The following is a 17,890-nucleotide window of genomic DNA, read 5'->3' as shown; positions in this document are numbered from 1 at the left end:
AATCACCTGAACCTTTGCAGACTGACCTGTGAAAAATGCTCAGTCAGCAATCAAAAAACTGAGTCCAAAACAAGCTCTTCCCTGTTAGAGGCCTTCCATTTTTTATTTGTTTACTTTCTTCCTCTTATATCTATGTTACAAAATTATTTTAAAAGTACAGTGAACATGTTTTGAGAGTGAAGTTTCAGTTTAAGTCGGTAGTGTAGATTCAATAAGTATATTCATTAGATGTATTCCTGAGATTTTCTTTGATGACCTTAAAATTCTGTAGTTCTCTTTTCGTTAGCTTATTAGCTGTTAGACCCCACATGACGTTTGAAACATAATAGTTTATCAACACAAATTCATTGAATATCATGAATGAATGAATGTGAGCATATTTACATAATCAAAGAATGAGGAGAAGAAAGAGAAAAATAAAGAATAGATTCCAAGATCTAACAATCATGTCGATGCCTGGAAAATAAGATGTTTCATCTGTGGCAGCAGATAAATCCTGTGGGATTCACCTCTCAGTGTTAAATCTTACTTCAGATGTGCCACTACTGTTCTACTGTGCTGTCTCTTTGGAATTCTAATGTCTGGAATGTGCTATTACTAAGGATATAGGTGATAACTGGGACTATGTGGCAAAACCCAAAAGTTAGGGACTGCTCTCGACCCTTAGGGCCAATGAAGGTCATTTCATCATTGAACAAACAGTAAATTAGTAAGTTAGTATTTATTAAGTTTGTCCTATGGACAATACACAGAAAACTTTGACAAATGTATTTTAGAAATACACCTTTATTCCAAAGAGATAATGAGGAGGCTACAATAACAGTGATACGTGTGTGTGTGTGTGTGTGTGTGTGTGTGTGTGTGTGTAATACAAGTATGTGGAACAGAAAGAGATGTGGTAAAATAAAACTTCCCCCTTCCCAGGGTTGTTCTGATAATCAAGAGAGACATTTCTTATTCTGAGGAACTGATTCATGGGTGCTGGCTCTTTTGTCCTTCTATGTGAGGGGTTTAGAGTCAAACTATCCCTATGGGAATATAGTCAAACCTTGTGTGTACTCAGTTATTTTGATCCTTTCTCTTGCCTTGCTTCTCAGTTTTCTTGCAGTCTGGCAAAATATTTTTTAAAGCCTCTGCATTGCTGTAATTAAGATTTTTCTGTTTTTAAACTTCCAATTTTGAAATAGTTTTAGACTTAGAAGACATTGCAAAAACACAGCATAGCATTTCTGTGTAACTGCCACCCAGCTTCCCCCAATGATAACATAACCATGCCATTGCCATAGACTAATAGCTAAATCAATAAATCGACACTGGGATAATAGTATTAACTAAACTAAAGCCCTTATGTAGACTTGAAGAAAATTATATAATTCTCGTTCCTGGGCAACCAACCCTGAAAGCCTAAACTTTCTCTCACCTACATGAATCTGGCTTTGAAATCTCTGGCTTGGCAGGCAGGCAGTGAAGAAACACAGTTGATCCTTAAGTCTCTGCAGTGATCTGTGGTCATATATTATTCCCTAATTACCCTGACCCAAAGCCTAGGACCAAAAGTGTAGCTATAGCACACGGAATTTACCTTGACTTTCAGTCAGCTGTCTTTATAGTTCACTCACCTTCAACCCAGCATGATACAATGGGATTTCAAGTGTGATATAACTTTTTAGTTTTATAGCCACAAGTGGTGTGCCTGCTTCGCTGCCCGGGCTATAACTGAACCAAGTCCAGGGTCCAGGGAGAAGCAAAACCTGAGCTTTGTGGCTTCTTGCTAGTGAGGATTCAAGCGTGATATTCCTGCTAGCATCTCCAGAAGACTTGTGGTATTTCTTTGTATACTCCTTACATAGGCCTTTGCTGTGCTTTCCAAAAACAGATTAGTGGTGGTTCTTCCTGCATTACCTGTAGCTTTTAGAGTACTCCATTTCCAGACTGACTTCCCTTAGCTACTCAGCATCTGCATCTGACTCGCTTTATGGGGATTCCTTGTTATCTGTCCAGAGGCCCCATCTCTGCAGTTGACATCACCTATGTCAATCTCAGGCTGGAAAGTCTTTGCTCTCAAACAGCAAGGGCCTGTTCACTTCCAGAGCTCCCGAATATCCCGTTTTTGGTGGTATTGCACATTTCCAATGACCAGACTCTTTTTTTAGGATATTCCACAGAAAAACCCTGAAGATGAACCCTTTGGAAATCCCCATTTAATTTGAGAGGAATTTGTTCTGGTTTGTGAATCAATTTTGTAAGGAATTCTGTGTTTAAAGGCCCAATTTCAGTTCTCTAGCTCTTCCCACTCAATAGCTAATGTATATTTAAGAGCTGCCTGAAGGGTTAACTCACTTTTTTTTTCTAGTAACTATAGATGCACACCTCAAGGAGCTGGCTTACTTGAGCAGTTAATTTCACTCTGGAATTCCTCTTGCTTGAATGTCCATAATACATTGACTTCCGCAAAGAATTGATTTCCACACAAAATCCTCGCTTGCCTTAAACCCTACCCTGCAAGCCGCTGGCTGCCTGCATAAATATGTGGTTTTTCCTCATGACTCATTTGTAGCATACCCAATTGGAATGGAGAGTAAAAAGGGCTGGGAAGTAATGTGATCTGACTGTTCAAGTGCTTGTTTTATAAGAAAAGTGGGCTTTATCGGCTAACAGGCGACCAAAGTTGCAATACCCTGCGCAACTATAAATGCACTTGGAAAGCATTTAAATATGATCAGCTAGTTGCTCTGCAAATACTAATGACACTAGGGCAGATGACTCAACAAATCTATTCATTTGCTAAAAATATGTGCTTTCTGAGCACCTGTCTGGGAAAGGTGATGAATCAGCACTTAGCTCTTCTAATCTATTCTTTAAATGTTTGAATATTTCCCCTCTTGATAGAGTCTTGGTAATATTTTTGGATTGCTTTGGTAATGAAATGCAGGTATATGTCTAAGTGAGATAATCACTTCTAGCCTCTAGTGTGCCGTTTTCATTGTTGCCATATCTGCAGAAAAGCTGGGTATTTAGAAGCCCCATTTCCTAACCCTCAGTTCTTACATACTCATGGCCTTTCTCACGGCTCATAGGTGTGGTAGAGACATAGCCACCCAACCCAGACTATGTGGAAGGTGGGGCTGCATATGTAACTCCATGAGGAAGTTTCCAGCTGTGTAATCATAACTGAGAATCCACAGCTATGTTACTTCCTTGTGTACCTACTAGGGCTGAAGAGACATATTAGGCACTTGTATTTGCCAACCCAGTGACAGCAATTCTTCTGAAGCTAAGAATCGTGAGCACATATCCTATTTTTTTTTTTTTTAACATGAGGGAAGAATTGAGATAGCTGATTCAATGCTAATAAATGTCCTTTTTTGGGAATGTCTAACACCAGATTTGACTGTTTAAAAAGATATAAATATCATCCTTGTAAAGACTGCCAAAGCATTCTTATTGTAATTACTACCGAAATAAGACCTAGCTGGACCATCAGCTCTAATGTGTCTTTTGGAGCAAAAATTAATATAAGATCCGGTCTTATTTTACTATAATATAAGACTGGGTCTTATATAATATAATATAATATAATATAATATAATACTGAGTCTTATATTAATTTTTGCTCCAAAAGACACAGTAGAACTGATGGTCTGGAGAGGTCTTATTCTCGGGGAAACAGGGTATGTTTTAAATTTAGGTTGACCTTTCCATCAAAATTTGGAGCTAGGATACTAGAATGGGCATAGATTATTTTGACAACACAGACTTCCAGTCTAGACTCTAGACTACGGTTTCTCAACCATGGCAGTATTAACGTTTCGGATCGTATAATTCTTTGTTGTGGGAAGTTGTCTTCTGTAGAACAGCATGCCTGGTCTCAACCCACTGAATACCAGGTACATCCCTCTACCACCTGAGTTGTGACAATACAGAACGTCTCTGGAGATTTCCAAATACTCCCTGGGGAACAAAATCATCCCTGACTGACAACTACCACTCTACACTGTGCCACCTCAAGATAATTGGAGTCTTAGAGATGGCCCCGGTTCCTTGAAGTCACGTTAGCATCTTCCATAGTAATTCAACTTCACATTCTCTGATATCCAAAAGTCAATTTTACTGAGTTCCATGTGGTAGGTGAAACACGTGATTAGAATTTTATATGGCCTCAGGAAATCAGGGAAGTGCTCAGAACCCAAATTATCAAAGTGCAGGAGAGAATGGGCCCCTACACCACAAAGAAAGAAAACAGTTCTGTGACTGAGTGAACAATGGAGAGTAGCTGGCTAATCACAAATAACCAGGGTCAGAGAGTCTTGGGGCCCACAGTGAATAACAAGCTGAAGGTCCGGAAACAGCACTGGTGATTGTGTTAGGAAGTACTGACTGCCCCCCAAGTCCTGGGTGCTACCTGCTGGCCAGGCTTCCAGTCTCAGGGTAAGTGCTGGCCCTCATTCCCACTTTCCCAGAAGCTGCCTGGCACATTAGGGTGTTGGTTCCTTCTCTCACACGAGGTAGGAATTGAGTATTGGTTGTTTTAAAACAATCTAATTCAGTTTTTATCCTGTATTGACTTTGCTTGGTTCTGTGTGTGTGTGTGTGTGTGTGTGTGTGTGTGTGTGTGTGTGTTCATGTTCCTAGTGGAACATGTGGCACACCAGAGAGGAACAGGCTCTTTAAAGTCCCCTTTTGTAGGGAGTACTGCAATATGATGACTGCCAGTGGATCACCCAGGTTTAGGGAGCTACCTTTAATAATACCTGAAGTCCTTTCATTTAGGAATTAAAGTCGATAAAATATTATCTAGAATGATTGAAGCTATGGGATGAAATGAGTATACTCAACCTAAGGGTAAATATAGAACAGCTATAACTAAAAGGGTACGATTGGACTTTTCACTCTTAATTCTTCCTTCCTCAAACTAGTAAAAGCTGAGCTTTGTTAAATGCTGTGAGAAAGAGCTCTGTGATTGAGTAGGTCAGAACTGACTTTTTCAATTCTAACCATTTGCTATGACTCATGCCACCATGTCCATATATTAAATAACAATTTAAACATAAAATAACATTCGTTAAATAACAATTTAATAATATAAAGTAAAAATTATAGACAGTCTCAGTCTTTTCTTCTGTCAGTTGCTCAACATTTCAATATCAATAGCTAGTCCTCATTCACATAAAGTCTAAGCCTTGATAAGGTTCAATTCCTATAATGCTAGTTTCAGAACCGCTGTCCTTATTAAATATACTCTTCAAAATGTCATGTCTTTCCCCGCCTACTGTTGGGAATTGGCCCACCTTCTTGCCTGTATGTCTCTGCACTCTGAGCTGAGCATGTTTTTTTCCCCCCATGTGGTGGGGATGGAACGGATTTTATATTTGGATTTTTGGTGTGAAGAGAGCAACTCCTTAGTAAAATCTGACCTCAGAAAAGCTCTCCTATTTTGGGGAAACCTATATTTATGTGGCAATATCAAACACTATCACTGCCTATCTTGTCCCGCAGGTTACCTGGTGCCTGAAGGATTAACTCACTTTTTTCTAGAACTATACAGATGCACACCTCAAAGAACTGGCTTACTTGGACAGTTAATTTCTCTCTGAAATTTATCTTCCTTGAATGCCCATGATACATTGAGTTCTGCAAAGAATGTTGTTCAGTGTTTTGTGCATTGTTGGGGAGGCCATAGCAAGCTTTCCTCTTCTGCCCTTCTTCTGGTGATGTGACTTTGCATTGCTCCCTACTGTTTACATTTCTTTACTTGCACCCTATTGTTTGGCATTCTGGTTCTGGGTCTGACCTTCATTTCTCTATCCTAGACTATGATCTCTGACACTTTCACCCTTGGACACGAATGGAGTTGGCTCTGACAATTACTAATTCTGTGACTTTGAGAAAGTTACTTAATATCTCCAAGCTTCAATTTCTCTGTGAAATAATAATAATAATAATAATTCAATGGTAATAATAATTCAGAATCATTGTAAAAATATATGAGACGCTGAAATTCATATCTGAATGGTAACAGCTTCTCTATAACGCTTTACTATGAATATTATCATTATACTTGGTCATAACTTCAAAAAAGATAACTACGTCTAAGAAAAAGAAAAAAAATCAACATAAAGTATAACTTGCACTGAGGTGGACAATCTTTTCCTTTAGCAATTTTATTTTATTTATTTATATTTTAATTTTTTTATTAGTTTCAGGTGTATATAACAATACAATAGTTAGACATTTATCATTTATATCACTCACACAGTGATAACACACTTCCTCCCATCTACTACCCCTCTGACATCGCACACAGCCATTACATTGCCACTGTCTCTATTCCTAATGCTGTACTCCGCTTCTTGTAACTATATATACATACATAAAATTGTAGTTGACGTTCATATTGTGCAGCTTCAGGTGTACAGTGCAGTGATTGGACGATCTTTTTATTGGGATCTGGTAACCCATTCCCACCCTGATTATCTAGGTCTATCCTTCGTCAGATTTCAACAGTGGCCTCCATTCATACTGGGTTCCCAAAGTAGCTCATGACAAAATTGCCAGGAATTGAATTCTTCCCAGTGTCTCCCTCCTTTTTGATCATCTCCTAGGACTCTTGATAACTAGACAGTACAGTGTTCATATCTCAGTCATCTCTAGAGAAGAAGTTCTCAAAAAGGGGTCAAAACATCACCTGCATTACAACCACCAGTGGTGCTCGAGAGTATAGAATTCTGTTCCCTATCCCTTCACCTCATCCCAACACCCACTAAATCAGAATATCTGGCGGGGCTTAGAAATCTGTATTTTATATACCCCAGGTTAGGGTTGCCAGACAAAACCCAGCATACTTGGCTAAATTTGAATTTCAGATATACAACTAATAAGTATTTAAAACAAGTATATCCCATCCAATATTTGGGACATACTAAAAAGAGATTAGTGTTTGTTTTTTATTAAGTGTGAGATTTAAATTTGACTGGGTTTCTGTTTTTTTTTTTTTGTTGTACTTTTTTGTTGTGTTTTTTGTTGTTGTTGTTGTTGTTTGTCTTGCTAAAGGTGGCAACCCTACCCTGGGTGCACATTAAAGTTTAAGAAACTGTTCTAGCAAGATTCTCAAAGCATAGAGTTCCCCCTGAGTCCTATATAGAGCCATTTATGGCACTGAAGTGTTGTGTTTTAGAAACATATTTAATACCTTTTGGGTTGCACAGTGTCACAATTCTCCCTGCTCCCCATTCTCCTTTCTGTGCTCTGGTAGCAGTGTTCAGAATGAGTTGTCTTAGTCCCATAGCACATACTCCTTGGGAGACTTACTCCCAGAGAGGAAATTTTGTCGTTCTTTTTCTCACACCAGCCAGGCCAATGGAGAATCCCCAGGTGATCAAGAATGAACTGTGTGGAAGCCACTGGGGCTCCCTTTGTCTCTGTAGCACAGGTTTAGGCCTTCGGCAGACAAGACAGTATGCTCCTTGACTTCTATTCTCTAGGTAGACATGGACATCTTGACCTTGGATGAGCCTCTGAGGCTGAGGGAGGACAGATGCACACAGATAGTAGTCCAGTAGGTGATCTATTGGCTTTTCATTTCTCCCGCTAAAATACAAAGCTGCCAGCAAGTCATTTATGTTACTGTCTGGAGTGAAGAGTTTGCGAATTCAAATGGCTGCAGGGACTAGGCCATTCTCATCAGTAGGTGAAGCAGGAAGGATGGGGACAATGACAAAATACATCCACAGTCTAAGAAGTCAGGCCCCTTTTTAGCTTCAGCTGATCCATAGCTATCCTATAGAAATTTGGGCTCAGCATTTTTAAAAAACTGAAAGTCTAATTTTTTTCTATCAAGTCTCCTGATTTTAAAATGTTGGAAACAAAATAAAAATTTTTGTAAACGTTAGGTAAGCCAAGCAAAATACTTCTGTATATAATATTAGACTCTTTAGGAAGTTAGTTTTCTATTCTGTCTTAAAATACGTGTATATTACATCGTGATGAACATACTATAGTTACTTCATTGAATTTAGAAAGAATATCTCATGTGTTTAGTTCAATCAGAATTAAAGCTCCAAACTCATATGGTCTAGTGGAGAATTTAGGTTTATAGTATGATAATAAAAGAAATTAAATTATTTAGACAGTAAATCCTATAAAGAAATATTAAGGTGATTAAAATGATCTAATCAGGACAAAAGCACATTGAAGAGATTTGAGTTGTATTTGAACTCAGCCACTGTTTCTCAGAACTGAGGCATAGCTAATGCAATCACTGGCTTTCAGCCCATAGCCAAATCATTGATTTGTTGAAAGGATCAGAGAGAAGACTTTCTGTAGACTTGGTTTTAAGTTATACCTTTGCCGTTGTATATTCTGGGAAATACCAAAGAGGAGAGCTTGGGTTGGATGACGCATGTTAGCTTCTCGCTGTTGAAGTTTACAAGGACATTTTAACATGAGATGCCAGTTATTGAGGTGGGCAAATTACAGTCTAGTTGAGTTGTCTGGAGGAAGAGGAATAAGAATAAGTTTGATTCCTGGGGTGGTGTGGGGGACGGGTGGGTAGAAGAGTAAATGAGTCCATGAAAGTATCAATATACCTTCACAGGAAGTAAATGAAAAAGCAGAATGAGCACATATAAGAGTCTTTCCAGCAACCTTATTGTATATGGAATAACTATTATTATTAATATTTAACTATCCTTACTTTCTATAGGGAAACATGGTATGTGCTGCTGGTTATGGCTACTTCTTTCATCTTGTAACCAGCCAAACATCACAAGCTCCACTTCTCTCCTTCACTCGGAATATTGCACATTCTTGTACGAGGTAAATTTGAGGAAATTCATCTTGATTTTGGTTATAAGGCTTATGGTTTAACATTTTTTGTGTGCAACATTCAGAGAGGGTCTAACTTTTGGCATTCATATGATATTTGATGATGTATCTGTATAAGCATTTTGGATCACAAAAATTTGGTGGTGAAGGGAAGGGAAAGGGAGAGAAGTCACTTATGAGGGAAACAAGACAGAATGCACCTTTTGGGAGCAGAGGAGAATTTAGTGGAGAAAGCAATTCAATTTCCAATGATTGGGAGCAACTGGGAACCTAGAGTGCCTGGGCTCAGGAGCTGACTGGGGAAATCAGCTTTGGAGAAGAGGCTCTTTGCCTGTGACGTGTATACTATAAGATGAGAAGGGACTGTTCAAAGTCTGGTTCAAAGTTATGTAGAGGATGAGGATATCTGCTAAGAGCAAGGACTGGGAAACGTGGTCGGAACCATGGGAAAAATGTGGACTTCAGTTTCAGAGTCATGTCCTGATTCAAATGCTGATTTCACTCCTAAATTGCTTTTTTTTTTTTTTCCTTTGAGTCAGATCCCTTCTTTGTAAAATGGGGACTGACCTACCTTGAACGTGTGATGTGAAAATTAGAAATGACTTGTGTAATGCACCTAAGAGAATACCTGGAATATAGTAGAAACTCAATAATTGACAGTTACAAATAATCATGATAAAAATAGTATAAGAATACTGCTATCACGGAAAACAATAAGGGGACTGCAATAAGGACTGAGCACAATTACTATACCATGCTGAAGTGTCAGCTGAAGCTGGGATTAGTACGTGTGTCGTGAAATTATCACGAAGATTAGGAAGCTTTTATTTAGCAGTTTTCAGCAGCCCTGGAAGGTGAGGGAAGAAGATAGCCAGAATGTCACAGTGGTAGGGCATTTCCGGGAGAACAGAAGATAGAGGGATTGTAGGTGCTGGTGTCTACAGTCCTAGCCAAGGGGTAAAACTAGAAGGGGACTGGTAGAATAGCAGGGACCATGTTCTGAAGGGCAGGGGAAGAGGTTCAGACTCCCAGGACAGGGATGAACCTAGAGATGGGCTGATAGGGAATAACGGGATCGTGGCAACCGGTATCTGGCTGAGATCCAGTGGCAGGTCACAGAAGGTAACAGAGGAAAGGCTAAGCAATGGGCAGGGACAGTCAGAAAAAAGGCTCACAGGTCTCATTTTCACTCTCCTTTATTCATTATCTTTACCTTTTTATTTTCCAGTGAGAAAAAGTGGGACTTTGAAACATAGAAATTGGCTACGTTTCACTGTTTGTTTCGCTTTCTAGGTGTGGTCTCTTTGTATACCCTAAATTTCAGCCACCTTGGGATAATGACAGAGGCCCCACCCTGTTGCAAGACTTTGTGGTTTGGGGAAGTGCAGGTGGTGCCCAGGTACGTTTCTTTAGTTTTTTTTTTTATTAAAACCGTCATTTGTTTCTTCATGGTGGTTTACTACACATCTCCGTTCAAAGGGGGATGATTTGCCACCGAGGGGAGCATTGCAATATCAACACAAGTTTAAGGAGACAACAGCATCATAGGTCTCTATGGAATAGTTGTTGAATGAACAAATTCCTGGTTAGTCGTCCAGGGTTAGTTCATTTCCTTTATGGTGACTTTTTAGCAACTCTCACAGAGAATAACTGAATTATACAGATTTACAACCAGGAGGGATCATAGAAGTCGTCCATTTCCCCTATCCCATGCCTATTGAGAGATGAGAAATTAAAGCTCAGAAAACAAAGGGATTTGCTAAAGGTTACACAGTTAGTGGCACAACCAGGTGCAGAATTCAGACTCCAAATGTTATGCATTTGATACCCTAATATCTTGAATAACACATGTTTCAATCTTAAGAAAAAATGCTATTCATCATTGGAACACAAAAATTCCAGCTCAAGGTGCCATTGTTACCTTTATAATGAACAAAATTTTCTTCTATTTTACTCCAAAGGGAAGAAAGTTCACATCCATCATTTACTTTTCATTGTCACCATGATTTGTTACAGGGAAGCTTTGCATGTTAACAGCAACATATAAAAATTATCCGGGGTCATTATTTGGTGCTACACAGAGAAAATTACACATACTTGGTCTCTGCCACTTAGCAATCTGGAGCCTAAGATACATAGATGAAGAAATATGTTTATAGGACATTCAGGAAACAGGATAAAAACATAAAATTAAGTCACAATAAGAAAGTCAGACATTTATTTGATATGTCCAATAAGAGGAAGATAATTATGGATGGGGAAAGCCCCAAAACGTATAATTAGCGTAGCTAACATGAAGAATCCCAATTGCATTTAATATTTTGTTTTCATTTAATTTTATAAAATACTAGGTTTCCCATAAGTACTATGAACATAGGGATCTCAATTCAGTAGAAACATTTGTTGCGTGCCCTCTATCTAGAGAAGCAGTTCATGCTTTGCAAAGGCTTAAACTCTGTCTCCATCCTGTTAAATAACTGTTCTAGAGGAAATAAGCTAATAAAACAAAAACATTATCAGACAATCATTAAAGTCAGTTTTCTCAAGTTTTGCAACCAGAAATGCTAAATCCATGAAAGAAAAAAAAATATATATATATATAGTTAAAGATTGAACTTCTTTTAATCAACGAAAAACTCCAAGTTATGACACTGCTTTTGGAACTTCACTTTTATGAGGAGAGTAAAGGAGAGCAATTCACATGATAGCAGGGAATTAAAAAGTAACTTCTCTAAACACAATCCTGAAAAAGAAGGTAGTAAGAAAAACTTACTATAAGGCAATAATAAAGGTAGCGTGGTATGGGGACAAAGATAGAAATGTAGATGAATGGAATAGAAATGCGTCCAGAAATAAACCCATGCATCTATTGTCAACTGATTTTTGACGAGGACGTCAAGACCATTTGTGGGCATGGTGAAAAAGATGAAGGAATTAAGAAATACAAACCGACAGTTACAAAATAGTCATGGGGACATAAAGTAAAGCATAAGGAGTATAGTCAATACTATGGTCATAAGTATGTATAGTGTCAGGTGGGTACTAGAGTAGTCAGGGCGATCACTTCCTAAGTTGTATAAATGTCTAACCACTATGCTATACACCTGAAATTAATATAAAATAATATCGAATGTCAACTGTAATTGAACAATTTAAAAAGGGGGAAAAGTTCAAGGATAATAAGAGGTTCAAATTTCTAGTTATAAAAACAAATAAGTCATAGGAATATAATGTACTGCACAGGGAATATAGCCAGTGATATTGTGATACACGGTACAGTGTAAGATGGTTGATGGACATATCGTGATGATCAATTCTTCAGGTATAACTATGGTGTACCGGTGTAACTACTGGTAATATAATATTGTATGTTAGCTACATTTTAATAAAAATCTTTAAAAAAAGAAATTGGAACATTTATACACTGCTAGTAGGAATTTAAAATGGTCTAGGTGCTTCAGAAAACAGTCTGGCTATTCCTCAAATAATTAAACATGAAGATAGCATATGATCTATCAATTCTACTCCTAGGTATATATCCAACAGAAATAAAAACGTATCTACACAGAAACTCATACCCCAATGTCTATAGCAGCATTATTCATAATAGCCATAAGTTGGAAAAAAACCAAATATCTACCAATGAATGAATAAATAAATGTAGTGTGGTATATCCATACAATTAAATATTATTCAGCCATAAAAAGGAATGAAGTTCTGATACAGGAATGACCTTGGAAACATTATGCTAAGTAAAAGAAGCCAGTCACAAAAAACCACATACTGTATGATTCCACTCATAAGAAAATCAAGAATAAGGAAATCTGTAGAGACAAAAAGATAAATGGTTGCTTAAGGCTAAGGAATATGGGGTTTCTTCTTGAAGTGCAAATGTTCTAAAATTGATTGTAGTGATGGTTGCACATGTCTGTGCATATATGGAAACCTTTCAATTGTAAACTTTAAATAGGTACATTGGTATATGAATTATATCTTAACACAGTTATTACACACACACACAAAACTAGCCTCCTATGGATATAGCCATGTAAACTCTCAAATGTTCACAATTGCTATCTGTGTCACCTTAGGCATATACCCTAGTTTTTCCTATCTCATTCATAAAATGGAAATAGTAATAGTACCTACAAGATAAGTTTGTTTTGATAGTTAAGTAAGTGTCTGCATGTAAAGTGCCTAAAAGAGTATGTGAATCTTCTTGGATATACAATAACAGCTGCCATTATCATTGTTAGTAAACAGGATTGTCTGGTGATAGAGCAATGCTGATAATACTGTCTCTGGAAATTGTGACATTGAGAAGTACCTTCTGCATCATCAAAATACATTATGTTTAAATTTCATAAGCTTAAATTTCATAAATTTTATTATTAGATATATCTGATTGTATTCTGGTCATTAGACGTAAGTGTCATGCATATAGTTATTCCAACAAAACATTCCATTAGGTAAAATTTATATTGTGAGTAAGCATAAATTTATACCTATTTGAGGATATTGATAGCTAGTATTTTTGGATATTTTTTCAATCATCTTAATAACCTTTGGTGGAGGGGCTTCATTATTCTTCACCCTAGATAAGAAAACTCTGGGTTGGGGATAAAATACTTGCTAAGGTCATACAGCTAAGAATTGTTGGATTCCAACTCAAGCAATCTAACTCTTCTGTACGTATGTTACTAAAAGTTGAGAAAAATACGCTCCCCTCACCATGTCTCATAAACGTAGAGTGATTCTTTTAGAAGAGAGAGATGAGAGCACATCATAAAAAATGTATTTACACCACAGATAGGGGCTTTTCGCTTTTGTGTGTTGGTTTCCTTTAAAAATTACCAGGTTTTCTAGTTGGTGAGTTGGTGCTAGGTGTTAGCTGTTTTTGAATATGAGCATATTTTCCAGAACTTGAGACGCCTGTAATTGGGTAACAACTGTCGTCAAGTTATCAGTTCAGATCATTCCTATTTTGTTTAAATAAACCTTTCAGTCTTCAAAGATCTATCATTGTATAAAAGTTATTGGTGCATACAAAGTGGGAGCTGCAAGCTACTTAATTCTTGAAAATGCAAGCACAAAGACAGATCCACAGGTAGAAGCATGGTACTATGATCAATCATGCCTACTTTGGCCTTAATTAATAGGACACTTCCGCCTTAAGATACGAATGAAGCCATGACCCTATTTAATGAGTAAAGGGATGACTGTTGAGTAATTTCTAGTCCTGATTTCCACCGTGGTTTTGCGGACGGTTGAACTGAGGTCTAAGAGAAGTTAAATGTCTTGCCCACGATCACATAGTTAATATCAGTGCTAGGTAAAAAAGAAGGGTTCTGTCCCCCAAACTAGAAGGATTCTTTAAACACTATTAAACATATTTTTTTAATGTTTTATCCCTGATTGGGCCCACTAACCCCAGTTGTGATAAATATCCGTGCACATAACATATTTTGAGTCTGTAGTCATGCTGAATTACTTATTTCATACTTGCAATTTTCTGACCCTATTAGTACATACTACACTGAGGAAAATGTTAAGTACTGGAGTTCTTGGATGCTCTGTTTTTCTCTATTAATTTTGTGTGATTTGACACCGACACGTTTGTTGTAGATATGGGAAAGATTCACATTGACCTTTTTTAATGTGTCAGTTATTAATGAGGAGAAATGAAAAGTATAGATGGGATATTACCAGAGGGGACTAGTTAGTGCTAACCTCACGGCAACTTTGGGATGTCTGCAGGTATTGATGGGCAAAAACTGCTTAAATATGGTGCAGCATGTTTATTTATACTTAATAATTAAAGAAGCTATGGGAAGTCTTCAAAAAAACCAAGCCTCAGACCTTTGCCATAACATATGCTGTTTTTTGTTTTTTTTTTTTATAGATTTTTAGGAGTAGCAATCTTCATCTAAAAAGCTTCCAAGTTTATTCATGCAGAGATTTTGGAATTGACATCTTGGAAAGTGATGCAAATACTTCAGTTACTGACAGCTTATTACTTGCTCATTTTGCTTACAAGGTAAGTACCTTAATGTAGTTGTTTTAAGCTGTCCATCAAAATAGAATCATATGTATTGGGCTTCCTGGTGATTCAGGATATATAAATTTAATAGCATTTTTAGGTGAATCTTACATTGAGTTGGTAAAAGTTGGAGGGGACTTTTATTTGTAACAGTGGTGATATTTATAATAAAAATCAAATATACATATGAGTTTTTGCTGTGATGAGTTGATATAAAACATAAACATCATGAGTAGTTTGCAGAATTCTTATTTGGTTGTAATTTAGCATTGTTATCCATACCAATTCAATAATATGCTTAATAATTTTAGGTTAACTTACTCTAAGTTCACAAGGATTATAGAATAGTATGATTCCATAGTGTCTCTCTGCCTTATGGTTTGCCAAGTTTCTACATCAACATTCTGTTCATAGAGTCCTTGCTCTATGTCGGGAGACCTCTCCCCAAAAATAGGTCATATAAATTTACATTGTTTGCTATAGTACACTATAGTTTCTTATGCGATTTCCTACTACTTTCGTAATTGTAGTTTTAAGGAACAAAATTCAACCAAGTAAATTTGAAGATCTTATTGGCTTTATTAAGCAATTCAAGAATTGTACGAAATGAAAAGTTGTCTTTTTTTTTTTTTTAATTTTTATTGGGGAATATTGGGGAACAGTGTGTATTTCCAGAACCCATCAGATCCAAGTCAAGTCGTTGTTTTCAATCTAGTTGTGGACGGCGCAGCTCACTGGCCCATGTGGGAATCAAACCAGTGATCTGGGAGTTCTGAGCACTGCGCTCTAACCAACTGAGCCAACTTGCTGCCCCTAAAATGAGACGTTTTTATAGGCAAAAAGATGTGGCAAGGGAGTTACTAGCAAAAGAAAGGAAAGGATTGCTTTTAAGTCAGGTCATGTTGTTTGGGAGGGAAGGGCAAGGCAGGGGTTTTATCATGGAGATTATCTCACTAGTATTGATTAGGAAATTTCAGACTTATTGGTTTAAAACTCCACTCCTGGGAGAGGCTGATATTCCAATTAGTTTAGTTATGGAGTTTTCGTTTGGTACATGGTTTAGCAAAAGTGAGTCCATTTTGGCCTGTTTCTTTTTTTTAACATTGGGTTTCCGAATGATAAGCATCAAAGGGGATGACTTCTCTGCCACCCCAAGGCCAGAGACCTTGATGCAGATGAGGCAAAGAGGACTTCTTGGAAGAGACTATCAGTTCTCCTTAAGGGAAGTCCATGGCTGCCATTGGTCTCAAGAGGCTTCAGACCTATAATGGGTCCCCTCAGTTCTTGTTTTTGAAAGATGTACATAAGTATTAGTATCACATTATCATACTACTCATAGATGGAATACTCATAATACTCATAGTATCACATTGTCATAACACTCGTAATACTCATACATGAGAACCAAGGAAAGAGCATTCTCTTTAATTTGTTCCTGAATGCTCGGCCAATTGAAATTTAAGTGATAATTATTGACTTTTGTACTTCCCTTGGAGAGTGTTTCATAGCTATATGTATTAACATTGAGATTTAAAAAAATAATTTTCTTACTAAGCTACATTTTTCTATGTTTAATTCGCAAATTTACTTAGTTAAATCTATTGAACCATCCTTTTCAGGAGCGAAATAGCTGCCAGTTTTTCCTTTTCTCTGAAAGGATGACCACCTTGAGAGATGATTCTTATTTTTAGACTGAATAGTTTTCAAGAGAGGATGGGACCCAGATTTAGATTCTGTGATACTGGTGGAGCAAAGGCCCTTAAATTTCTCCAAAATAACCTTAGAAAAGACGCTAAAAACAAAATTCTCATCAAGCTGAATAGCTGTCCTGGTAAATTAATGTCACAACATCTTAATTGGTGCTAAAGAGACATCATAATTAATGGGAGAGTGACATAAATTAAGATATAAATTTTGACAAAAGGGTGCTTATCATGAAATAATAAAAAATAATCACACCCCTGGGGTGTGATTCACCAGGAATGCAATGCAGCTTAGGGCCTTTTAGTCTCTTAACAAGAAAGTGCAGGACACAAGTCCCTGGATGAAAGAGATCAGTCTGTTCTAGGAGAGACCTAGATCCTGGTTAGACATCCAAATCATAAAACTATGCCATTTTAGAGCTGAATGCTACCTAAGAGTTGATCTAGTTAGAACTCCCGAGTTTACGGCTAAAGAAATGGAGGCTTTGGATCAAATGATAGCCTAAGATCCTTGCTTCATAGTGTGGAGCTGGGACCACCTGGATGTCCTCCCACTACTGGTCAAATATTTCCAATTACTCATGGAAAAGACTTTGGCAATGAGCATTTATTAGTCCCTACTCCAGTATTCCCTGCAGGTTTTCCATGGAAGGCTACTCCAAGGAGGGTTTGGGGAAAGGAAGATTATTAGGTTGATATCATTTAGGATATGCTGTTTAATATATCTCCTATCTTTGGAAATTTAGATTACGTATTAACCCATTAATGGCTCTGCGGAGTCCTAGGGTTAAAAACAACCACAAATCAAACAACAACTAAAGTATCTCTGAATCTTTATTTTACACAGTATTGCTTAGATTTACTTGGGAACCACTTTATTGACATGTGAAGCGATGTCAATTGTTAAAAAAAGAAAAAGGATACCTGACTCCTGTGGTTGTGGAACTTCGATTTTAGTCTCTCACTTTGTTGTCTGCCATTCCTTTAGGAAGTAAGATTTTTGGATAATTTTGCGTACCCATTGTTAGAACGTCCACTCACATATGATTGGTGAATCAGATCATGAAACAAGCATTAGTTTCTGGAAGAACTTGTTATGCTTAGAAAGGATTTTTTTCCTTTAAACATATTTGTGTATATGTTGGTACTCTCACCCCCAACATTACCTTTATACTGAGATGGGGAGAATAAGTTCCGGCGAGGAGAGCTTTAACATACAAGAAATATGAGTATACTGTACATTCTAGTTTGGTCGTGTAGTTTGTTTATACCTGTTGTCCCAGCATTCTATCTAACTAGCATCCCCTTTCACACCTCAAAAATG

At 37.4% G+C, this 17,890-nt stretch overlaps 1 protein-coding gene across 1 annotated transcript in view; it reads left to right on the top strand.

Annotated features, from left to right (window-relative positions):
- PKHD1 (PKHD1 ciliary IPT domain containing fibrocystin/polyductin) overlaps positions 1–17,890 on the top strand; it is a 429,832-nt gene that overhangs the window by 179,467 nt on the left and 232,475 nt on the right. The window contains exons 43-45 of the mRNA XM_033102675.1: positions 8,702–8,814; positions 10,117–10,222; positions 14,726–14,860. Of these exons, the coding sequence (XP_032958566.1) occupies positions 8,702–8,814; positions 10,117–10,222; positions 14,726–14,860 (354 nt within the window). The remainder of the gene's footprint in view (positions 1–8,701; positions 8,815–10,116; positions 10,223–14,725; positions 14,861–17,890) is intronic.

This window comes from Rhinolophus ferrumequinum, chromosome 3 (genome assembly GCF_004115265.2).
Source record: "Rhinolophus ferrumequinum isolate MPI-CBG mRhiFer1 chromosome 3, mRhiFer1_v1.p, whole genome shotgun sequence".
NCBI classification, from domain to species: Eukaryota; Metazoa; Chordata; class Mammalia; order Chiroptera; family Rhinolophidae; genus Rhinolophus; species Rhinolophus ferrumequinum.
Note: the sequence above shows the minus strand (reverse complement) of the source record. Positions and strands in the feature narration are given on the sequence as shown.